General features: G+C 37.0%; 2 protein-coding genes and 1 pseudogene across 5 annotated transcripts; 2 read left to right on the plus strand and 1 right to left on the minus strand.

The window, feature by feature from the left end:
• Window positions 1-4,258: 4,258 nt before the first annotated feature.
• On the minus strand, window positions 4,259-7,732 carry LOC137726100 (uncharacterized). The gene is made up of 6 exons (XM_068464970.1): window positions 7,378-7,732; window positions 5,915-6,127; window positions 5,575-5,670; window positions 5,261-5,406; window positions 4,843-5,062; window positions 4,259-4,673 (listed from the first exon to the last, which is right to left on the minus strand). Exons 1-6 carry the CDS (start codon window positions 7,510-7,512, stop codon window positions 4,482-4,484), a joined length of 1,002 nt encoding a protein of 333 aa, XP_068321071.1. The 5' UTR covers window positions 7,513-7,732; the 3' UTR covers window positions 4,259-4,481.
• A 4,960-nt stretch (window positions 7,733-12,692) lies between these two features.
• LOC137726670 (tubulin-folding cofactor C-like) lies at window positions 12,693-20,069 on the plus strand. Of its 4 annotated transcripts, none has more exons than XM_068465607.1 (6): window positions 12,693-13,007; window positions 15,098-15,168; window positions 16,270-16,378; window positions 17,230-17,491; window positions 18,408-19,653; window positions 19,797-20,069. In XM_068465607.1, the coding sequence occupies exon 5, from the start codon at window positions 18,542-18,544 to the stop codon at window positions 19,604-19,606; it is 1,065 nt and encodes a 354-aa protein (XP_068321708.1). In that variant the 5' UTR covers window positions 12,693-13,007; window positions 15,098-15,168; window positions 16,270-16,378; window positions 17,230-17,491; window positions 18,408-18,541; the 3' UTR covers window positions 19,607-19,653; window positions 19,797-20,069. The 4 variants fall into 4 exon arrangements, with proteins under 4 accessions (XP_068321708.1, XP_068321709.1, XP_068321707.1 ...); XM_068465608.1 differs by having other exon boundaries at window positions 19,815-20,069; XM_068465606.1 differs by having other exon boundaries at window positions 18,408-20,069.
• A 491-nt stretch (window positions 20,070-20,560) lies between these two features.
• Window positions 20,561-22,071, plus strand: LOC137725050 (tubulin-folding cofactor C-like; annotated as a pseudogene).
• The last annotated feature ends 2,479 nt before the right edge of the window (window positions 22,072-24,550 follow it).

The raw sequence follows: 24,550 nt of genomic DNA on the forward strand, positions 1-24,550 counted from the left end.
ATAAATAAACAAAAAATTTTAAGCGATGTTATGGTTGCAAAAATTTGTCGTCTTTAGTCTTAACAAATTTATATCTACAAAACAAGTAACACCTTTGATCAAAGACCAAAGTCTCACGTGCCCACGAGATTGGGGGAGGGGGGGAAGTTTGGCCAATGAATCTTTGATGCCCAAGTCAGTATCTCTGAAATGAGTAAGTGCTTAGGGCTTGTATGCGTAGGGCTGGTTCGGTATGGGATCCTGTCTCGAAAATGGGATCCCGAATCCCAAACCAATCCTTTTTGTGATGAAAATCCAAATCCCGATCCCAAACCGATCCTTAGGTAATACCAAATTTCAGGATTCCCGAAATAAATTCGGGATTTCGGTATGGTTTCTGGATTTCAGTGGGGAAGAAATTTGGCTTCTTGTTAATGGAAGAAGCTGATAAATTCAATTCAAACTTGCAGATTGAGCATGCAAAGCAGAAAAGAAATTGAACATGCAAAGCAAAAATTGACCATGGAAATCCAGAAATCCAAATCAACCAAATCCACATAAAATTAATCTAGAAATCCCCAGAAATTAATCAAGAAATCCAAATCAAAATCCAAATCGAAACAATCAAAAGCTCTAAATCGTAAATCCCTAATTTGTAAATCCTCATTCGAACCCTAATTCAGAGAAAGCTTTAGAGATGATAGAGACGGAGATGGGTCGATACTAGAGATGAGAGAGCTTCAAAGATTTGAGAGAGCTTTCGGCAGTAGTAGCTCCTTCCTCTCTTTGCTTCTCAACACGAAGAGTGCTACTCCATCCTCTTTCTGCTCCTTCCTCTCTTTGCTCCTTCCTCCTTTTGTTAGTGGGAACCAAAAGGCTCCTTCTTTTGAGTTGGGAAGTGAGAGCCTTCTTTTGAGTTGGGAAGTTTGAAAGCCAATTGAATTTTGTGCCTTTACATTTTTATTTATTTATTAATATTATTTTGTGCCTTCTGTTAGTGGGAGCCAAAAGGTTCTGCTTTTTAAGTTGGCAATTGGGAACCGAAACCCAAAAGTCAATAGGAAACTGAATACTTCGGTATTTTTCAGGATTTCGGGATTACCGAACAAATGGGATTTGGAAACCAATCCCATACCGAAAATTTCAGTATTTTTCTGGATGGGATTACTGAACTTTGGGATGTTTTTGGTTTGGGATTTTTCGGTTTGGGTTTGGGACTTTTTCAGTTTGGTTTGGGGTTTTCGGGAATTTTTTCCAACCCTATGTATGCGTAGCAAAAAGCTTACCAAAATTTGGTGGAGATAGAGGCATTTATAGGAGAAGGTGGCCAGCTATAGTTTTAGGGTTTTGCCCTACACATGGTGAAATCCTATTGGTCAAGGTATGTCATCTGTTGGATAATGAGGAAATAATATTCTCAATAGATTAATTAAGAGATAATATCTTGGGATAATGGTGGAAGTATCCTTGATTGATTGTAACATGGATTTCTTACTTGATTGAGTTGATCTTCAATTAGGAATGTATTAAAGATGAGATTTAGTAATTAATCATATATTTAACACCTTTGACTTTTTCATACCACGAGCAGGGGAGCTTTGAGCAATCGTAGTCAGCTACTTGGACCTTCAGGGATGTTGAGCTGCTCATAGGAGTATTTGAGAGCCATGCCCATTCAATGAGGGAAATTTGTCTTTCTTGAGATAAAGTCCACGTGTCGCCTCCAGGATTTTTTGGATTATTTTTGGCTCCACAAATGCCCCTACACCTACAAGGCTACAAGCAAAAAAAGGCAATAGGTGTAGCAATCCCAAGCTGCTTAGGTATGTAGAGAGTTATTTCCCCATTTGATGTACATCTTCCACCTTGTTTTGGAAATAGAGTCTTCACTGTGCAAGGGAAGTCAATGGACACCAAGACTTATTTAAGCCTGCCTTAATCAGAGGACTTAGTAAACTCCGAGAACAATGTTATCCCTATAAAAAAGAGAGAAAAGGCTAAAGGATAATGTAAACCCCTATCGTAGTTTTCTTCTTTGCTTGCCCTTGCAAAGAGTTGATCATCATCGTTTTTTTTTTTTTTCCGTGCCGCACCAAGATAAGAAAAAAATTGAATTTTTTCTTCTTGGGTAGTGTTGTCGTAGGAAAACAGTGGGGGTGGTCCGACACATCAGCCAACAAGGCCCAAGATGGCGTGGCTGAGAGCCACGAAGCTATCGTTAGAGAAGGGCAATGTCTGGCTAGTAAGTTGTCCTGCTTGTTGGACATTCAGTTGAGAAGAAGTCCTTATGTTGCTTCCGAAAAACTTGACGTTAAGCTGTTTCCAGCGTCCGAATCTGGAGTTAGAGTGAAGTATCTAGTTGTGGCTAAGTCCAGATTGGCTTTTGAAAAGCTCGCCAGTGAGAGAAATGGGGAGGAAAGTCCATCACTTGGAAAAGTGGATTCGGCTGTTAAAAAGGCGTCAAAGCCTACTCATTCTGCTGATGCCACATCTGTGGTGCTTGCCAAGAAGGAGGGAACTGCTTAAGTTTGATTTCTCAGCTGCCGTAGATGAAGCAGTCAAGGATGAAGTCAAGATCGGAGCTAGTAAAGATGAGGTGTCGGATAAGCAAACTACTGTTGGAAAGCCCAAAGTCATCCAAGTTGCTAAATGGGTAGTTTGCTTTGTTTAGATTGTGTTAGATTTTGCCAATCTTCATGCAAGTTTATCAATTTGCTAGACTTTTAATAAACTGCTTTCTTCGCTTTACTCTATCTTTGTTTTTCTTGAAACTTTGCTTGCTTGAAGAATTTTATTCTTTTGTTTGTGAATGATGGAAGAATTTTATTAGATATAAACAAGGTTATAAAAAGCGGTTAGTGGTAGTCAAACAGTGGGGAGGGGCCTAGTGCTTAGGGGTCTAGGGTTTATTTTAATTTTTACATCTGTTATATATTGTATAATATAATTATATATATGTAAAATTTTAGTCTCTTTTGGTTGCTTTTGCATCATTTTCTAAGCCCATAAATTTTGTTGGGCTTTTTTATTCACATCAATGAAAGGAAATTTTAACAAAACACTCTTGGTACTGTTCACTTTTAACGAAAATGACATTTTTACTTTAAAAGTCACTCCTGATACTATTCACTTACGACACCTTTTTGTCATTTTGATTAAAACTCAAAATTTTCAAACTCTTTTCATTAGTTTTCATTTAATAAAATGAAAGGTTAGGCCTTGTATTCCTAGTTTTAATAAAATTGTCAACTGCTAAAAAAACCTAACTAATGCTAGCTAAAGCTGCTAAACCATTGTCTCCGTCACCCATATCTACAATTGCATACGCATAACTTCTCTTCTACCACTCTCTCTCTCCTTATTGTCGTAGGTCATCATTGACTCCTTGTCTAGCACACCCTGAGTTAGAGCAGGGGTAGATCAGTCTTTTTGGCATTGACAATAACTACAAGTTATGGTTGATGGCCTTCTTCTGAAATACACAGTGCTCACATGCCCCTAAGACAACGATAGCATGTTTGGTGATGTGTTTATCGTTATCTAAGAAGACGAGATATTCTCAAATTTGGTTGTCCATATGGTAGAAGCGCTTTGGAGAAAGATGAGTCTAAGCCCTCGGTTAGTTGAGTTGTGATGGAAAGCAACCCTCCCGAAACCCAAGTTAGGCTTTGGAGTTAATGGGTCGGCATCGCATGACTTTTAAGTAAATAAAAATGTATTAGCCCACAGCAGGCCTTATTTTTATATATGACCCAAACAATCTTACCAAACCCAGCAACATTGCAAGCTAATAATCTCTCTCTTATTGCATAAACTTCAGCAGCAGTGCCAATCGCACGCACTTGTCGGCTGCTGCTCAATCGCAGACTTGAATTCTGCTTGCTGCTTCATGAAAGCCTAGATTCTGACACACACTTGACATAATATAAACTGCAAATCGACACCAAATAGATATTTGGTACAACTCTTAGCACTGAATGAAATTTGGGTTGAAAAGTTCCTCCAATGATCTTCAGAACTCACTTCCAGCACAACAATGGAATTCAACCTCAAAATTGCCAGTGTGCCAAAAAAGAAAAAAGACATTATTTTTCTAGTGTTTGTGTTTAACAATGTAAGTAACAATCGAAGTGGCGACATTCTTCGACACAGTGCTTAATTGTGTGCGAGTGTAGAATAGAAACGAACAATGTTAGAACAATATGCTCTCCTCTCTACATCGAACTTTGAATTCTCCTCGTAATAGTTTTAAGAAACAATCAACTAAAATGGATCTTGTAGTCTGAATCATTCAAGGAACGTATCCTTGTGATTAATTATGCAATATAACAAACAAAGAGTTCATCGCATACCCCATTTCTCGACAAATACTATGGTTGAACAATAAACATGACTGACAGGGACGAGGTTTTATTTTCTTCAAAATAATACTAGTTCAACTTTGTTCACCATTGTAGCACAATTCTCCAAATTTTCCAGTGTGAAATTAAGGCATCTGTAGATTACAGTATATCACTGAACTTGTTTTTTATCAGAAGCTGAGCCCCTTCAACTAACCTCTTTACCACCTCCCCTGCAGGTAAAATTTCCTTGATGAGTCCTACACTTTGGCCGGCATACATCACCATGCTTTCAATGTCACCCGTTGTTGTCGCATTTGGAACAGTACCGGCAAGACGGCGAATTTCTATTTCCTGATAGAGAATATAAGTCAAGATTGCTATCCATTGGACTCCAAGTCAAATAAAGACATTCCACTTAGTTATATGCAATGCATGAAAAAATGCAGAAACCGGAAATAGCATACTCTTTGTTCTAGTGGTAAGCGTTGCCTGTCAAGTATGAGAAAAATTTCATCCTCACCCTATCATGTATTATTGCGCAGCCGATGACAGGTTGACCCGCTTCATTTTGATCAGCAGGAATATATTTACAATCATCGAAGAAAGGTGTATGCAGAACACGATGTGGTGCATCGGGCCACCTTGCACGGCCGAATACATCAGTGTACTCAGTTGCGTCATATTCAACCACCTTTCTCTTGTATGCAGGATGAGCATGACTTTCTTCAGTTGCAAGAAACCTGCAAGGACAAATTTATAGAAAAACCAAATTACTAAAACTCCACTTATAATTGAAAACATCTTGAACGAACACAGTATGAGAAAGTTTCTGGAAATTTGTAACTCAATGATATGAAAATGTGCTGTTTCCGAAACCTTAGTTGCAAGATTGTTTAAATATGCTCTTTGAAGAGTCTAACAGGTCAAGTATATCAAACCTAGTTCCTAGGCAGATGCCCTGAGCACCAAGGGCCAGAGCAGCAACATATCCACGGGCATCCACAATGCCACCAGCAGCAATGAGAGGTATATCTCGATCTCCAACAAGATCAACTACCTTCGGCAACAATGAAATTAAAGCATCCTATAATTTGAACAATAGAAAGCACATGGGTGTCAATAATTCTAAGTATCTCAATTGACAAGTATCAGGCAATAGGCACTTAAGGAATCAAGCAAACACAAAACTAAGTATGTGACTATTGTAAAATCATCAGTGTCAATAAAACAAGATCCAAGAAAGCAAGCTCACCTGACCGATCACATGCCCTCCTGCTTCACGCCCTTGAACAATAATTGCATCTACACCAGCATGTATTGCTTTCTTCGCTTCCTCCAAGCTCCCAACCTTGAACCGAATTATATACAACTCATCAGCACGTTGAGGAAAGAAAACAACAATTAACATGCCAGATGCTGTATCATACACATGTATTCTGCCAATAGAATATACAAAAAGAAAAGACAAAACATATGTCCGATTAATTTTAGCGTGTGCACGAAGATAGATATAAGTTAAACACAATAATTCTGCTAAACAAGATGACATTCATATTTATAATTCAGAACAGTATCGCTCCGAGAACACTTACTTGAGGCACAATCTTAACCCCAGATTGATGAGCTTTCAACACAAGCTCCTCCGAACATTCACCCCAGTAAACCTGCAGCACTGCAACCTTTTCATCCAATATGGCTTGTAGATTTTTCTCATGAGGAAATGCTAGAACAACACCAACCCCAAATGGTTTTTTAGTTAAGCTTCGAGTCCTCCTTATCAGCTCTTTCAAGTAATCTGGTGACTCCTGATGATCAATTAAAATTAGTATATCAACGATTCCTTCTTTAATTGAAAATTTAGCAAACTCATATATGTAGTATGTACTCCATTCCACAAAGGTTGAAAATTAACGGTCGAAATTTCAAATCTTGATATGCATATGCATTACATGAGAACTCAACATCAACAAGATCCCCTTGTTGTTTTCTTTTATTTTTCTGGGTTATAAGATATGGAGATAGAGAGGATTGAAGGATGCAAAAGGAATGAATGTTCTCTTCTCCCTTGCAGAAGTTGCAGAGAGGAATAAATTTCTCTTAATGGAAAATTAAGCGCACACACGTGCATTTCATGACCGTTTTGCCCTAGCTGGATCCACACACATCACACTTGATCTCAACCACACATCTAGCTAATTTAGGATCACTACACATGGCTATTTTAGCCTTACATCTTTTGACCTCACACTTGGCAGATATGCTCATGTGAATACACAAATAAACTCATCTTATTTCACTAATACTAATCAGCTATAGACTTATAATTCAACACCCCTCTCTTGTAGTTGAACAAGCTAAACATGTGGATCAATTCAAATTGGTGATGTAGAGAGGACAATTATGAAGAAGGATTTTTCGAGGAACACCAGCCAGCGTGTGAGTGGGAGGCTCCCATCTCTACCGAGGGGACTGATGGCCCAAGCATTGCTCTTACTAACAATATGAAAGTGCAGAATGTTAATGGAGTGCAGGTAGAAAGGACCGAAGTAATAGAGATACAAACTTAGCTGATATTACAATTGTCAGGTAAGGGCTCAACAGGGAGAAATTTTTCATTGTATCCAGAACATAAGCCGTTGCACCACGTGTATTTCCACACCTGGTATATCGGTACGTTGGTGTTACGGGATCCATGAAATAATCACTCATCTACAAAGTTATCAAATTGATTCCCAGAAGGTGAAGTGAAAGTTAAGAACCATGATTGGGAATTGGTTGATCCCTTTCTCCGAGGAAGAGGTGAAACATAATCAGCTTGAATTCGGGACAGCTATTTGAAATCTTAGTGAGGGATTCATTTGGAAAAACAGTAGGGATATGCAAGAACAAACAATTTCTATTGGAAACATTCCTCTAATGAATTCTCTGGGAACTTATAACAATCATTTATTATCCAATTAAATAAAACTATCAATAAAAATCATTTTCCAACTGGAATTTAAGAAGAAGAAAAAATGGAAAACAAAAAAAGGAAAAGGAAAGAAGGGAGGCTTACCCAATCAGGAGCTCTGAGGAAACCGAGTCCACCAGCATTCGCAACAGCAGCAACAAGCTCCGGTCCTGAAATATCAGCTCCCAGCGGTGCTTGAACTATTCCGTACTCAAAACCCAATATTCCACGCCAACCCATTCTACTCTCTCAAAGCTCTCACTAACTGGGAACTGCTCTAATATCTCCAGTGGGTTTCTAGTTTACTTAAAGTTATGATGATCACTAGGGATCCATGCATTTAAGGATTATATATTTTATTTGTAATGTTTTAAAGTGGGCAGACGGCTACTGGTGCTGAGTGCTAAAGCATGAACGTGGACGGTGTTCGTCTGTTTTGTAGCAGGATTGTTGTTTCCAGATTCTACACGCAAGCTATAAACTAGTGCACCCTTTTGGTTTGTTTATTTTCCTGATAACGCAAGGGAGGACGTCAATTTTCAGTGAAGGATTTGTATGACAGAAGTATATTGGTATTCTCCAATTTCATTTTTTAGGTTTTCAGAACAATTTTAGACTGATTAACACTCATCACACTAATTAATTTTATGATTCTCAAAATTCTCTAGTATATATCACCTTCAAGATAACTTTATTTCTTGTAATACATTTTGTGGCGAATTCAGGACGAAAAAGATTGAAGCACTTCTATGCACTGCTGCTCCTTGTATAATGAACATTGTTGGGGAGTTCTAGTTCAATTTGGTTACAACTATGTAAACCAATTAGGTTGGACTTTAATATTTGACTCTAACATATATATTGATTAGATGTATACTCTCTACGGTCTAGTTTTGTTTGTAGAATTGTATTTATATATGTTGTACTTGGAAGTCATTAAAACATGTGAAAATTTTGGGGAATAAAAAAAAAGAAGAATAATCAAATAAAATCATTTTTATTAATAAATGTTGGCTTCAAAGTTTAGCTCATCTCAATTGTGGAGTAGCGTTCTCTCCTTTTTTTTTTTTCCTCTCCTTCTTTCCTCTCTTATTTGAACGGTCACAATTAAGCTACATCAACATTTTATATTAATTTTTTTTTTATAGAAAGAGAAAGAAGAAATAGAGAATGTGAGAGAAGGAGAAAGAATCTTAATCCCTTAATTTTACATGTAGTTTTCCGTGCATGAAAACAATAATGCCAATATTTCCTAATAATTAAATCCTAAATAAACTGCAGTTGTATGAAATCGACCCTTTTTTATAATATATTTTCCCTATAACTCACAGACCGACCTCGTATTTGTACGAAGTAAGCTACTTTCTTTATTTTTTATTTTTTATTTTTTTTTAGAAGAATCTCGACGATACAAGAGAAATTTTATTAAATCAAAAAGAGAAGTTACACTTAATTAGGGTCGTAATATAAGAAAAAATAATAAAGTAAAATGTACAAGAAAAGAGAGAGAGACATAAACCTGATCCTCTTAAGAAAACAAATAAAACTACAAGAGAGGAGGGGGTGGTTTGGACGTCTGCTGGGGGACTTTTAGGTCGAAATGGACTTGGACTTTGAGAATGTCCTTTTGTCTCTCTTGGTGTGGCTTCACAACAAGTCTCGGGTTATCTCAATAGAGATAGCTTGTCTTAGAAAATATCTCGGTAACATCAACGGCTCGAAGATAGTGTGAAAGATCAAGATAATGACTTGCTCAAGTGAAACGTGGTGTGGAAGCTAGAAGATTATCAATTTACATGAGAGAGAAGGGATTTGCATGGTTGCATGACATTCTTTGCTAGATAATATAAGCTTTCCTAGGGTGATAGTAAGGTTTTTAATGGCTGGGATGCTTGATGTAAAGCTATGGAAATTACTAAGGTTGCATGGATGGTGATGCTTGGGGCTTGGAGTATGCTTCTGGGCCAAGTGGAACTTTCTGGGCTTCTTCCTGGGTGGTTCTTTCTTTCTACATTTTCTCTATGTCTCTCTCTGTGTTACTCTAATCTCATCTGTGTTTTTCCCTCCAATGGTTTTTCCTCCTCTTTATGTAAGCGAAGGGTTCTTCTCTAGGTTTCAAGGGAGTATCACTTTGTGGCTTGGTCTTCCCTTCCTTTCTTTCCCTTCTCTGTTTTTGTTTTGTTTTTTGGAACGCAGGCTTCCTAGTGGGACTTTTCCTCTTTTCACGTGGCAATGGATCACTCCCTACCATTGTGCTCCCTTGATTCCCGTGCACGTCCAATCATATGGAGAAACTCTAGGTATTCCCCCGCCTTCACTTGGTAACTGTTACAAACTCCTCTTCTCCCTATGACAAGTGTTTAATTTGTCCTTGCTCCTCATCTCCTTCTTTAATTCTCATTCCTTCTTCAATTTTTTCATAACTGTTATTCTCTCCAAATTTTTCTCTACTCTTTGGGCTGGGTTGTGCCATCTCGTTCATGCTTTTTTGTGCTTTGCGACAAGGTTTTCTTCAGGTAAGGAAATTCTTCCTTGATCATTTTTTGAATTTCTCTTCTCCTTTTGTCTTCTTTGTTTGCCATGATGATGAAATTAGGCATGCATCTTTCCTTTTAGTTATGTGTTTCAAAGATTTTGGGGTTTCAGCATGGACGCATAGGGGTATGGATCCTTCCTTCGGGAAATCAAACTCTACTCCTTGGGTAGTCTTGTGGGCTTCAAATTCATATATGGTTTCCCTCTGCGATTTCTCTCATGTTTTCCATGTATCTGTGCAATTGTCATTTAGCCTAGCCTTTTTGCATGTTGGTGCACATTTGGGCAGGATCGATTGATCAGTTGCATTGATCTGCTTGGTGTGATTAGCTTGATTGCATACATAACCTGTTTTTGCTTGGTTACATGTATAACATACTTTCCTTGGCTAGATTTTTTTTTAGGGCTTTGATAATATGGCATGTGTAAGGAAAGATGCATGTGTTTTGCGTGATAGCATGTAGGGAAAATAGTCCCATGTTCAAGTCCTAGATTTTCGCATAAAGGGCTTGGAATTTTATGAACGTACCCTTTTGCTTTCCTAGGGATAGATTCGTTATCGTGTTTCGCCTTGTATACTTGCACGTTTCTTCTTGCATGTTGCACTAGCTTGTGGAATCTATGGTTTGGCGCTTGTTTTCCATAGGTGCATTATGGCTACGGAATCACCAAAGTGTCCAACAATGGTTGATAGGTTCTTCATTACTGAGGACCGACTTCAATGAAGCAAGCTACTGCCTCATCTTGGTTACTGAGGACCGCCTTGTATACTTGCATTTTTTTTTTTTTATCCTTTTGAAAAAAGGGAATAACTGGTGGCAAACCACGGTTATCCACCACTTCCGGAGGCTGAAAAGACTCATAAAGGCATTTCAACCTTCCACTGGCCATAAGTTTGGCTTCCACACCAGCAGCGGGTTTCGAACTCAAGACCTTCAGTTTTTAGTTTTAAGGAAGCCTCGTAATTCACCATTTACTACTGGGCCACCAGCTCATGGTTAAATGTTTGGTTCTATTAAAACCTCTAAAACTCTATCTCTAATAGTAAAGGGACCAAGGGAAGTAAGAACTTCACTTGTAGAATACCAGCTAGAAGTGCATGATGAAATGATTAAGTGAATGTTGTTCTTGCAAAGGTGAAGGATAAAACAAAATTTTCCCTTCTAACAGAAATATATGCAGCACTTTCAAAAGCATTTTATCATTGGGCATCTATGCTTCATCAGATATGCATGTTCTTTTCAAATAATTACCATTCTAACTGTATAAATTTGCTTTCATCGAAAACTGTTTCAGCATTTATAATTTTCTATTTAAAGTTTTGGAGAAAATTAGAATGTTACAAGCAACTGTATCAAAACTTACAAACAAAAAATATAGCTTAGTTGGAGATTTCAAAACTTCAAAGTCATCACTCATCGCTCAACTAAAGCTTGTTTTTCTCTATGAGAGCTCTTACGGTTTTAGTCAAAATGAATGGAGGATAAAGATTATATGAGGCTAAAGTTTGATTATTAGGTGTGGATTTATTGATAAATTGTAGTTTTATGTTTGCTTTCATCTTGTACTTGATGGTAATTATGTAAAAGGCTACAAAAGACAAGTTACATTTACAATTTAAGTTGAGTGTAGAAAGATGTTATATGGGTTCAAATAAACTTTTCCTAAAGATATTACCAAAACAAAAAAAAAAGTTCCCTAAAGATTTCTTATACCTATGTCTATAGAATTACACTTATTATAATGTTAAGTAAGTTAGGTGATTTTCACATTTCATTTTTAACTTTTCACATGTCCTTTTTATTTGTGGTCATTAAATAAATCAAATGAAAACAACATATCGTACATGTACATATTTCTTAAACAAAATATTTGTTTACCCTACACCGTCTCAATGATTTGTTAAAGTACACATTTGTTCTGAAACTATTATTTGTACCATGGTTCACCAACCCGAAACTACTAGACATCGATCAATTGTATACGTTCGAAGACTTACTAAAGAGTTTGTGTTGAGGCACCTCTGACGAAGCACATGAGTTTCTTTCTAATTAGGAGATCAATCATAAGGCGACACATGTCAATACTATAGTCTCACATTGACGACGAATGACAATAGAGGACTCTTCTCAATTTTAAAAGGAGATCACTCTTCCATAATTAAGTTTCTTTGGACCGAAGATTCCTTAATTGATAGTTAGATCTTATTAATGATGATTATATTTAAACCTCAATATCATGTAAACTCTTACATAAATGAAAACTTCTCTACTTTCGTGAATGTAGCCCAACTTAAGGTGAACTCCTTATGCCTTGTGTTTATTTTCTTTTCCCTTATTTCTCTACCGACTATCTTTATTAGGTGACCGAAGCAACCTTGCAAATATCACTCCTTAACACTTTTGTTGATTCGAAGTTAACTTTTATCTATAAAAAAAATATTTCATTTAGAGGAAGATGACAAAGTAAAGATAATAGGTTAGTGGTGATAGAAAATATTAAAGTACAATTTTGCCTAGTTTATTTGAGTGATAAATACGAGACAATTAAATAGGCAACATACCACGTCAGCTATTATAGTACCATTTTGTCATTTTGTTTGCGCATACAATTTAAGATGCTCTTAGTAGTTAGGAACCAATTATTGATAAAAATTAATTTAAAAGTATTTTATAACAAATGAAAACGGTCTTGGTAAAAATTGTTTTGAAACCAATCATTTATCTTTTAGTTGAGTGGTAATCAAATCTTTTTACATCACTTTTTCTTGAATAATAAAATAAACTTAATTCATACAAAATAAAATCAATTCAATTTACACCCTCAATTTATGCGTTGATTTATTAATTTCAGTAAATTTCTCATTTCCTTCGTTCCGCTCCCCCCCCCTCCTCCTCTCTCTCAACTCAGACTTCATTTTGTTCATGCTCCACTTCCGAACAAACCCTAACAATTCAACACACACACATAGCGACGCGGTGAGCAACTCAGTTGTCAATGGCATGCGAATCGTTGACTTGAATCGAAGAGAGAGGATCTGAGTCGTCGGCGATATAATTTAGATTGTGTATTGACCCGGTCTGATGGGTGCTGCGGGCTCCAAACTCTAGAAGGCTCTCGGCGACCAGTTTCCGGAAGGCGAGCGACATTTTGGACTCGAGAATTTCGGCAACACTTGCTATTGTAACAGCGTTTTGCAGGTTTCTCTTCCGCATCGTTCAAATTCAATCGTTTTATTAGTAAAATTTTAAAATTAGGGTTTTGATTTTATTGAAGTTGTGTAATATTTGTGGTAGAACGAGAATTACGTGAAGATATGCAAATTTTGAGCTGTGGTTGTTTCGAAATTGAGTAATGGCGCAAGTTAAGTAAATCGGATTGGATATTAGTTCCGCTTGGAGAGTTGCCCAATTAGGTGTCGTTTTGTGGCTGTTTATGGTCGTTTAGCTTTGACTTGTTAGCTAGGTTAGCAAGTGCTTGGTTTGGGATTGAGATTGTTGTAGCATTCTTTAGTAACATTAACCGTCTGCTTCCCAAGGTTATCATCGATTTCACAATGCGAGCATTTTCTGTTTTTCTATTCAGTTTTCCGGTGGTGCTGAAAATTTTATTTCTGGGTTCCGGGTGAACTTGTTGAAATGCTAGTGCATCGTGCAATGACCAGCTTCTATTTTGTTTGTCTGAATGGATGAGCACTGGGTGAAATGCCTTTTAGACACTCATATATTTCCAATTTACTGCAATTGGGATTCTTTGTCTTGAAACTGAATATTTTATAAAGGAAACTGCGTACCTTTCGAGGAAGATGATGTACTGGGAGTGATGGTGGACGCATGGTAGAGATGGAAATCTTGAAGTCTGATGTTTGGACGGACATTCTGGTGATGAACGTGGTGGTGATTGCGTGTCTTGTGAGGTGGCAATTTGGTCGAGTTCTGGGGCTTCTGGTGGAAGGTATGGGGGTGCAGTATCAGGTGCAGTCGTTGGTGGGGACGTAGGTGATGGTTTGGTTAGTGATGTTGGTATGAGGCTGATCAGACTCTGTGAGTTGTGGTGTGGGAAGGACTGCCTCATCTTATTGGTGATGAGGTGTTTGATTTTGAAAAGCAAATGTATTTTCATAGAGGATAGCCGACAAAAATGCACCCTATAACCCTTTTGACCTAGAGGATAGCCAATAAATATGCAACTGCATGCTCGTGATATTCCAACTAAATGAGCCTATTTTACAATTGGATTCTATTAAAACATTGGTTAATGTATAAATCAATGCTTTATCCTTTTTAGATTGTTGGAAACCATTTTTTCTCAAGTAATCATCACCCGCTTATCCTTTTTTAGATAAACCCCAACCAGAAATTTAGTAATGTGTAATTTTTTTCTTTTTTCCGGCTTGCTTTCTGATTACACTCTCTTTCTCGGAGGTATAAGCTTTTGCTTCTCTCTCAACATATTTTGTTTGTATGTTAATTTTGGAAAAGTTCCCAGCAATTGTGTGTGAGTGTGTATTTTTTTTATTAATTTAATTTCTGGGTTAAATTGTATTTTTTTGCTAAGTATTTTTGGATTAAAACTAAGAGCGTTGATTTAAGTTTGCAGTTTTGAAATTCAGTTTCGAGTGTGTTCAAATTCAAGACAAGAAAAATTGTGATGATCCCCAAGAACATAGGAAGTAAAAAAATTTTATGATTAGATTTTGAAATTTCTTTTTTCCCAAATCCATATCGACATGGGTTTGTGGTTGTTTTAAGGAAGTGGAAGAAGACAATGGCATTTGCTTAACTCGAAGCTTTTCTTTCAATGGTTAATCAGTAATAAGCAAGCATATACGATATAAATTTCTGATTGAGTAAAGTTTGATGCTTTATGTGTTTAAGTAGGCATGTGAATTTTTTTCAAGTCATATCTTAAGCGATTAGTTTTTGTACACGGTATGAGTTAGTAAACATAATGACAGGAAGTAGACTATGGTTTAGATTATTTGTGTTCCTGTTCTTTGCTAGAATGGTTTAGATTAATCTCTTCTTCTGCTCCCTACTTGACTGAAAAAACCGTTAGTTACAGTTTTATGGTGAACAAAATATGCTCCATTTATTTTACGCTTGTTTCGTTCTTCTTGCTTGAAATGTTAGTAAATTTGACTAATTTTGGGAGTTGAAATGGATTTTGAAATTGGGTAATGGTTATTTATATTGTATTATTAGTTAAAAAAAGAAATCATTTTCATATCCTTCAACTAAGGTGAATGTAATTGTGTTGAATGATTTCCTTCGTATATTGGCTTCTACAGGGTTGGAAAAGTTGCCTGATAGAGATTTTGGCATAGGTGTGTGTAAGCGGACGGAGTACTTCATCCCCGAGGCAAGTCTTTTTACACAAATTCATGTGGAATATATAGTTGTATACTGAGTTTTTTTATAAACAAAGCTAAAAGTACAACTTTCTTTGTGTACTATTATTTTTAAATGGGATTTTTTGACAAGTTTTGGCTTTTGATTTTGGATTGGAATTTGGTTTTCATTGACAAATTCGGCTGCTAGCTTTTGGAAATGAGTAAAATTGCTGTAGAAATACTGATTTAGTAACCTAATATTAGCCCTTTCCTATCTTTGTGGTGGCTCTTGCATGTCTTTACAAGTGACAAAAAAAATGGAAAGAAAAATAACTGACATATTCAAAACCAAATATAATGGTCCTATGGTATAACACCTGCAAGGAAAAGATACCAAAGAACTCAGATTCTTGCTCCCTCATTTCAGAAATATGACATTGAAGTGATATTTTTTAGGGGATCACTAGGTGGGATTGAAAGAGAGGAGGTTACATACATCCCCATTTTCGTGTTCCTTCTACTGTTGTCATTTATTAAAACAATGTTTCTTGGCAGTTGTTTTCTATTTTTTTTTTTTTTTCTTTTCTTTATTGTTGTTTTTCAGTTGGGAAATTGATTAATATGGTCAGTTAAAGCCGTTCGTTAAAAATTGTTTGACCTTCTATAAAGAAAAACAAAGAAAATAAAAAAATGGTCATTTATTCATGTTAAGTTTGAGCAGAAAAGTAAAAGAGAATCAGGAATGGCCATCTAGCTAGAGGGAGGACTACTTTTACAAGTGTTTCTGTTTTTCGTTTTTGTGGAGTTTTCCCATTTCTTTTCTTCTCAACCATTATGTTGCCTGTTATTCGTAACAATTTCTCACTCTGATTTAAACAAGATTTCGCTGGTTCCTTATTGTTTCAGTGACAGTTTATTAATCTGTGAGCATGTTTAGGAATTGAAGAGAATTGTGAATGTTGGTTCGTTGTGTTTGCTTGAAATTTTAGTTATTTGCGTGTAATTTTGGGAGTTGAAATGGGTTGTTAATCTGGGTAGTGGTTGTTTACTTATGTCATTTTGGGATTGCATAATGTTGCCCATTATCTGCACTTGAGATATCCTAACATCACTGTTTCAATTTCTTGCAGGCTTTCCGTTCCAAGTACAGAGGCAGTGTTCCTTTGCTTGCATCAATCTTTTGGAAGTGTTTGACAAAAAAAAAACTTTTGGAAGTGATAATAACTGCTGTTGTTACAGGTTAGTTAAAAAAAAAAAAAAAAAAAAAAAAAACTATCCATAGTATTTCAATTTCATAGCATTTTAAAATCCTTGCTTTTGTGACTGTGATATGATTATTATGTATTTCCTTTATTTAATTTAAATTTAGGAGTTATGAATATTTTACAATCCTTGCTTTTGTGACTGTGATATGATTATTATGTATTTCCTTTATTTAATTTAAATTTAGGAGTTATGAATATTTTACAATTTAATTTATGCATGTTTCATTTTATTACTTGCCAGCTATCAATCTGTTGTTTGGCGTTTTAATTTTTTGCACATGATGCTAAAAAGAACAAGATATAGCAAAAGAAATCAGGCAACACAAGAAGATCATACTTCTGACCCTTCAAATGGAATAGAAATGTTCAATGAAAATGTTTATCATGCTGATAATGCACATATGTTGCTTGAAAGCTCTTCCAAGTAAAGTTTGGTCATGCAACAAAAGCGTGACTTTCGCACTTCTGAAATGGCTGGCCTTAAAAAAATTTCTCAAGCCCAAAACAAAAGACAAAAACAAAAAAAAATGAACGCATTTCCTGTAGCGATTTGAATACAGTTGAAACAACTGCAGATGAGATCGAGTTTGACAATTTAAAGACTTATTTTACCATGTGGATTTATTTGCTTTAATTGTTTTTTGAATTATTTAGAAATTGATGTGTTAAATTGTGGTGGTTAAGGTTTCAAAAACCGCAGCGGAGCGCGGGCGTTTTTGCTAGTTTAATCTACACTAAAACCCAAAACACTCTGAAACAATGTTCATAAGCACTGTGTTCTTCCTGTTTTACCTCTGCTAAGTTTGCATTATTACATTTTTACAGAGACAAAAAAGCCCCGCACTCATCTCTTTCCTCCCGATTTCTTCCTGCCTGGCCGTCGTCCTGTTTTGCCCCTGCTCACTTGGTTCGACTTCTCCTCACCAAGCAGCCACTCTACCCCAGATCTTTCAAATTGAAGTTCCTCTCCTTCAACCTTTGCATGTTGGATTTCACATCAACAGCATCTCCCTATAACCTTGGAGCCTTGTTCGGATTCAAGCTTTCCGACGGTAATTGGATGATTCCTCCGTCACACGCCATCAAGGTTAGTCTGAAACGATTCCTACCTTATTGACCTATTGCATGTCAAAATCGGCTTCAAATTTGTGATTTAATATAATTGGGCTTTTGAAAAGAATTTCATGATTTTGTCTAATCCAATTTAACGGTTAGAAATTTCGCCTGGGGATTGCAATTTCATCTGCTCCAAACAAATAGATTCTTTTTATTCTGAATTTAGAAAATTATATTCGAATTTGTTTTACATCTGATTCAGTTGGATTTAGGGATTGTGTTTTAGTGTTTCCTGGCCTGAGTTGTATATAAAGAAAAGGAGTGATTTTTTTGTATTGTAAAGAGTTCATCAGGATCATAGACATGAGTCTGATATTATCTAGTAAGATGCCGAGTCCTTCTGCATTCATATAATTATATTTATGAGCTGCTTTTCTGGGTTTTCGTTGATTTTGTTTGCTTATCTGGTATATATTGTGACACTGCCTCCAACATTATCAGTTTATACATGAAAAACATAACACTTGAGCCAATCTAACCATTTATTTTGAGCACATCACATCAGCAAAATAATAAAACATATGATAGCGGGGTTTTTCAAGTCAATTTTTTGTTGGCATGTTGTTCATGTAAGTGTTGATAAATGCGAGTGCTTATGGCATTTTATGACAAAGAAGAAGAATAGTATGTATGCTATAACATTATGAGTTTGAGAATTGAGACGTGAATTGTATGGAGGTAAGCAATAATTATGTGATTGTTTTTTCGCTAAAAAGATTGTGTGACTTTTTGATATATTGTTCATTACGAAACAAGGAAGAAAATGATATGATCTCTAACTATTCCACTTTGTTATAAGCAATATTGTTTGGTGAAATAGTTGTGTTAAGATATTGGAGAAATTAAAAATATTTAAAATTAATTTTGAGGTGTTTCTCATTCTCCAGGTGAAATTTGGATAACAATTCTCATGAAGCAAGGCTCTTGTTAATTTGGCTAAACCCAAATACCAAATTCCCTCGTTTTTCTCTCAAATTCTGCACATTTTCGCTTTCTCAAATCAACCCAATATCTACCATCGATGGAAAATGAAGAAGTAGCTCTGTCATCAAACCCTAACCCTAACCTCCTAGTTGCAGATCCATCCCTCCAAAAGAAGCACCAATCAATGCTTGACCGCCTCTCCAACCGCCACCAAACTCGTTTAGATAACTCACTCACCCGTCGATCAGCCGAGTCCGACTCGTCCTCTTCCCCTTCCTTCGAGTCCACATCAAATTTCCTCTCCCGCTTTTCCAACTCCAAGAGCTCCATCGAGTCCCAACTCGCCCAATGCCGGCTCTGTGATCCGACTCAAGTCAAATCCCACCTCGACCAAATCTCCTCCTCCATATCCAATCTCGAGAAGCTCGTTGCTGAGAACTCGTACTTCTTACCTTCCTATGAAGTTCGGTCCTCGCTCAAGACAACGTCGGATTTGCGGCAGAGTCTTGAGGTTTTGAGCGCCGAGTTGTTACCCAAAAAGAAATTCTCTTTCAGAAACAAACCCATCAGAAAAGACCCAATCGCCGAACCCAAAGAGGAGGAGAAAGAGCAGGAACCTGAGAAGAAATCGGGTTTCCGGGTTCCAGACTCCCCGGGTTTCTGGAACAAGAAAGGAGAGATTTTGGTGCATAATTTTAAGGGATCGGAAGTGGGAGAGTTTTCGATTTCGGACCTTGATTCCTGTGAGGTGAGGCTAATGGGCTCCGTGAGAGCGCTTTTTGTTCACAGATTAAGGAATTGCAGGCTTTATACTGGCCCTGTGACGGGTTCAGTTTTGGTTGATGGTGTTGATGGGTGTGTTTTTGTGATGGCCTCGCATCAAATTCGGATTCACAATGCGAAAACGAGTGATTTTTATCTGAGGGTGAGGAGCCGGCCAATAATTGAGGATAGTTGTGGGGTGAGGTTTGCGCCATACTGTTTGACCTATAAAGGAATTGAGGAAGAGCTCAGGGAGGCCAGTCTTGACAAAGAGACAGAGAAATGGAGCAACGTGGATGATTTCCTGTGGTTGCGGGCAGTTCAGTCACCCAATTGGTCTATTTTGCCGGAGAATGAGAGACTTGGTTTGGTTGATATTTCAAAGTCCGTGGAGAGTTAGTTTGTTATCCATTTTGTTTGTCACTAGGATGTGCTTGGAGTATAAAGGTAACATTCTTTTGTTGTATTTGGTGTTAATATGGATATGGATTACGGAAATGTTGAGTCTATTGGTTTCTCTAGCATTCTGTACTTAAGCCTATGGTTATATGAATTTACATTCTTACTCAGTTTCAATTTTATCTGCCAAGATGATTTTGATGTTGCAGTGTGAAATTGTGGGAACTTGGAACTAGCTCATGTTGGATGAGATTGGTTCTGGAAAGGGTAGTGGAAAAGATATGGCAATCTCGTTGCTCATACCCAATCAAGAAGTCAAGATTTTTATTTGAAATGTCTTGTTTAAATACATTATTTTGTTCTGGAGACGCGGGATCTGTGGTGTCTTTTGTGTGGGTTGTTATTGGTTGACATTATAGACATGTAAAAGTCAAGTCTCAAGTTATATAAACTTCTGTTTTTTTTTACACAGTAAGCTGATAACTATAGGTAAGTTGTAGTTTAAATCCCAAAATTACAAATACACGTTTAGCAATGGGAAAAGAATTCAGATGATTCATTCAACGTTTTCAATTATATCAGACAATTTTTCTCAGACTGATTGAGGCTGCATGTGTATATTTGCATATTATTTTAAGAGAATGCGATTCGGTTGGAATAAAGGGTGTAAAAGACACCCACGTGGGAGTGCTGGACTTCACGGGGGAGCATGAATACTAAGTAAGAGCCCCTTTGGATTTCCTTACCTTCTTGGGATTAGTTCCTGTCTCTGTATTTTGTTCTCATTAAAATGGTGCTTCATATATGACAAAGATTTTTACATGCTTGATGCGCATGTAGCTTGATCTATAATTTACGTTTGATTGTTAGCTTTGACTACCTATTTGCTCCCCTTTATGAGCTTTAGCGTACATTTTGTATTCTCCCTTCATTTGAGATTAAAGTTTAACAGAGTGTAAGGAGATCTAGTGGAAGGGAAAACATATTATTAGATTGCCAGGGATTAAATTTAGAATTAACCCTAGCATCAAACAATCTTTTCTTTTAATGTGAACAATTTCACAAGTATTCATGTTTAATAAATCAACCCTTTCTTTCGTTTTGTTTTTAAAAAGTTCTCAATTGATTGACCACTTTCAGTTGGTTTTCATGAGTAGAAAGTGAAGTACTTGCCACAACCCTTTCTCTGGGAACTTGCTTTGGCGCTCTTAAGATGGTGAAAATGACTTGATGGTAGTCCGCAACTTGTGAGTTCCTGTTCGAGTCAGTTAACTTCCTTTCTGTAAATGGGTCTTTTTTACTTTGCTGGTTTCAGGAACATATTGCATCTATTTGCAAATATGAAATCCTGATATCAATTCTCAAGATGAATGGTGCCACAAAGTGGCATATGAAGCAAGGCTCTTGTTAATTTGGCTAAACCCAAATACCAAATTCCCTCGTTTTTCTCTCAAATTCTACACATTTTCACTTTCTCAAATCAACCCCATCGCTGCCATTAATGGAAAATGAAGAAGAAGTAGCTCTGTCATCAAACCCTAACCCTAACCTCGTAGCTGTAGATCCATCCTTCCAAAAGAAGCACCAATCAATGCTCGACCACCTCTCCAACCGCCACCAAACTCGTTTAGACAACTCACTCACCTACCGATCCGCCAAGTCCGACTCGTCCTCTTCCCCCTTCCTTCGAGTCCACATCAATTTTCCTCTCCCGTTTTTTCAACTCCAATAGCTTCATCGAGTCCCAACTCGCCCAATACCGACTCAAGTCAAATCCCACCACAACTAAATCTCCTCCTCCATCTCCGATCTCGAGAAACATGTCGCTGAGAACTCATACTTCTTACCCTCCTATGAAGTTCGGTCCTCGCTCAAGACGACGTTGGATTTGAGGCAGAGTCTTAAGGTTTTGAGCACCGAGTTGTTACCCAAAAAGACATTCTCTTTCAGAAACAAACCCACCAGAAAAGACCCAATCTCCGAACCCAAATAGGAGGAGAAAGAGCAGGAACCTGAGAAGAAATCAGGTTTCCGGGTTCCAGACTCCCTGGGTTTCTAGAACAAGAAAGGAGAGATTTTGGTGCATAATTTTAAGGGATTGGAAGTGGGAAAGTTTTCGATTTCGAACATTGATTCCTGTGGGGTGAGGCTAATGGGCTCCGTGAGAGAGCTTTTTGTTCACAAATTAAGGAATTGCAGGCTTTATACTGGCTCTGTGACAGGTTCAGTTTTGGTTGATGGTGTTGAAGGGTGTGTTTTTGTGATGGCCTCGCATCAAATTCAGATTCAAAATGTGAAAATGAGTGATTTTTATCTGAGGGTGAGAAGCCGGCCAATAATTGAGGATAGTTGTGAGGTGAGGTTTGCGCCGTACTGTTTGACCTATAAGGAATTGAGGAAGAGACCAGTCCTAACGAAGAGACAGAGAAATGTGAAGGAAAATTTGTGAAAAGCAAGTTCATTTAAGTAACATTTACAACATGCAATTAACAAGTAAAGGCAGAAACATGCTTGCATGCACTAAAAAACAAAATTTTACCCATGAAATTCAAAGCCTAGTAGTTATGGTGAACTTAACTCAACTCAAAACAAAGTGAGTTGAGAAACTTTATACCTTTGAAGCACCTCTTTACTTAGTAAAGGTTAATCACCCATGTGAGGGCATTCTTGCCTTTGTCACCTTGCTCCTTGGCTCCATGGATTTGGATAGAGGAACTTTGCTTCTTGGCTCCATGTCTTCTTGGATATGGACGGAAGAATTAGGTTCTCCAAAAGTCCCCAAAGTTGGAGACCTCTAATTTTCGACATCAATGATGGTTGAGGAAGAAGATGAATGACCTTGGAGGAGGATTGATGCTAGTCAATCCCCTCCAAGGGGGCCGGCCTCCTAGGGAGAAAGGGAGAACCTTTGTTCTCTCCAATTTCCTCAAAAGAGACCCTAATGAATTTTGGCTATAAAGTCCTTTATATAGCCACTTCACTTAAGTGACAAAAAGAACAAAACCTTTCTTTCATGATATGGTCGGCCTTCTAAAGGCTTTGGGCTATTTGGGCCCTTTTGAATCTTTAGTCATTAAGTTGTCATACAACTTAAGTAAATGGGCTTGACGATTCGAAGCCCATTGGGCTTTAAGGCCCAACACTAACTCAAGGTTTAAAACGAACTTATTCGTTTGATTAATTAACATATTAATTAAGCCTTCCCATAAACAATTAAACCATTTAATTGTCCTTACTTATCTCTGTCAAATCCTTCAAACATTACCTTACACGGTGTGCGATCCATTAGGCTCCTTTTAGCGAGGCAGTGGGCGATTAGAACTCTTCAAATTGATTGTGAATTGAAACTTCCTTTCAATTCTCCCTTTAGTGATTATACACCTTTAGGGCTTCCACAAACCATGAGTGACACCTACCAGTATGTCATGACTACCCAAGCTAATTAGAAGAGGTTGGAAAACCTATTCAGTTTGGGATTACAATGCAATACGGTCTTTCTATAATTACATACTCTTGACCACATTGTTTGGTTTGATAGTTTATTCATGTCTACTATCCAATGTGATTCTCTTACTTATATGATTACCTTTAATGTGATTTGGAACGACTTCCTAAATCTCATTATACTCTGGCCAGAGATTCTTAATCATATCATAAAGTATTCTCTCTCAAACTGTTTGGAGGTTAGAGATCCCTTGTTGTGCATTCACTTGCCTCCATGGCTAAGTGACTTAACCCCAATTATGTTGTGGACACCTTCTGACATAGTGACTTTGACATAGTCAAAGATCAAGGATTTAACCATAAGACAACTATGATACCTCATGTCAAAGGACTACTTTGTATTATCCTAACCATGAGTTCTCATGTGACATGAGTATGAAAACTCCTTGTTGATCACGTTCAATGAACTCATTCTCTATTGAGCATCAGTCACACCAATGACTCGAGAGTCACTCTCCCTGAGAGAAGATATAACATGTACTGATCTTAACAAACTGTCAATGCCCAATTGGCAATCTTATGATCAGGAAATTTTATGATATGTATATGAAAAAGAATGGACTCATGAATCTAACTTATTTAGATCATATTCTCTCAATTATATATTCCTTGGACTCATTGTTAAAGCATATAACATTTATATGAGACAACTTTAAACAATAATCTTTGCCCTCTATATTAAACTAGATTAGTTTAACATGTGAAATGTTCGTAAAGTATCATCATATGATTGGCTTTAGGGCACATTTCCAACAATCTCCCACTTGCGCCAGAGCCAATCAACATGGTCATCAGTGATGATACCTCTTCTGTAGTCATTTCAAAAATTGCTGAGAAGTATGCCTAGACAATGGATATCTATATGTTATCCATAGAAGCAACCTTGAGATTAACGACGTCACCATTATACGTGATTCTCAATCATATGATTCAGTCTTTCATTTGTGTTCTGATCTTGATGAGACCGTAATTCCCTGGCTTGAGCTATCGCCCCATTAGTGTCGTAGTGTGAGTACACTAGAGACACTAATAGATTAATTTAAACCAAATTAAACTCGCAAGCGCATGAATCAATTGTAGTAATATATGCAAATACAAGGTTGATCTCGCAGGGATTGCTTTAACACCAATTTTACCAATTAATCACGCTAGACTATATTAAACAAATAAAGGATAGATTGAATTGAATAATTGATTAAGACTATAATTAACAAGAAAAATAAAAGACAAGTAATTAAAATAAACACTCGACACAAGAAAAACTAAGGTTATGAATCCACCAACAACAATCCTATTCACTTTTCCTAGAGCCAACTACTATCCAATTACCATGCCAACGCTAAAGGTTGTTCTTTCTAAATATGAATTAATCCGTGGTCAGGCATCAACTCGTGTATCTATACATGATAACTATATCCTATTGGTTAGGCATACAATTAAA

Source organism: Pyrus communis, chromosome 2 (genome assembly GCF_963583255.1).
Source record: "Pyrus communis chromosome 2, drPyrComm1.1, whole genome shotgun sequence".
NCBI classification, from domain to species: domain Eukaryota; kingdom Viridiplantae; phylum Streptophyta; class Magnoliopsida; order Rosales; family Rosaceae; genus Pyrus; species Pyrus communis.

What these genes read in the sequence shown, in the direction of transcription:
- LOC137726100 (XM_068464970.1), bottom strand. Translation starts at nt 7,512, where the DNA reads ATGGGTTGGCGTGGAATATTGGGTTTTGAGTACGGAATAGTTCAAGCA. An exon ending in TCCTCAGAGCTCCTGATTGG is followed by an intron (nt 6,128 to 7,377) that starts GTAAGCCTCCCT and finishes ATTGATCATCAG; the next exon opens with GAGTCACCAGATTACTTGAA. An exon ending in GAGGGCATGTGATCGGTCAG is followed by an intron (nt 5,407 to 5,574) that starts GTGAGCTTGCTT and finishes TTCAAATTATAG; the next exon opens with GATGCTTTAATTTCATTGTT.
- LOC137726670 (XM_068465606.1), top strand. Translation starts at nt 18,542, where the DNA reads ATGGAAAATGAAGAAGTAGCTCTGTCATCAAACCCTAACCCTAACCTC.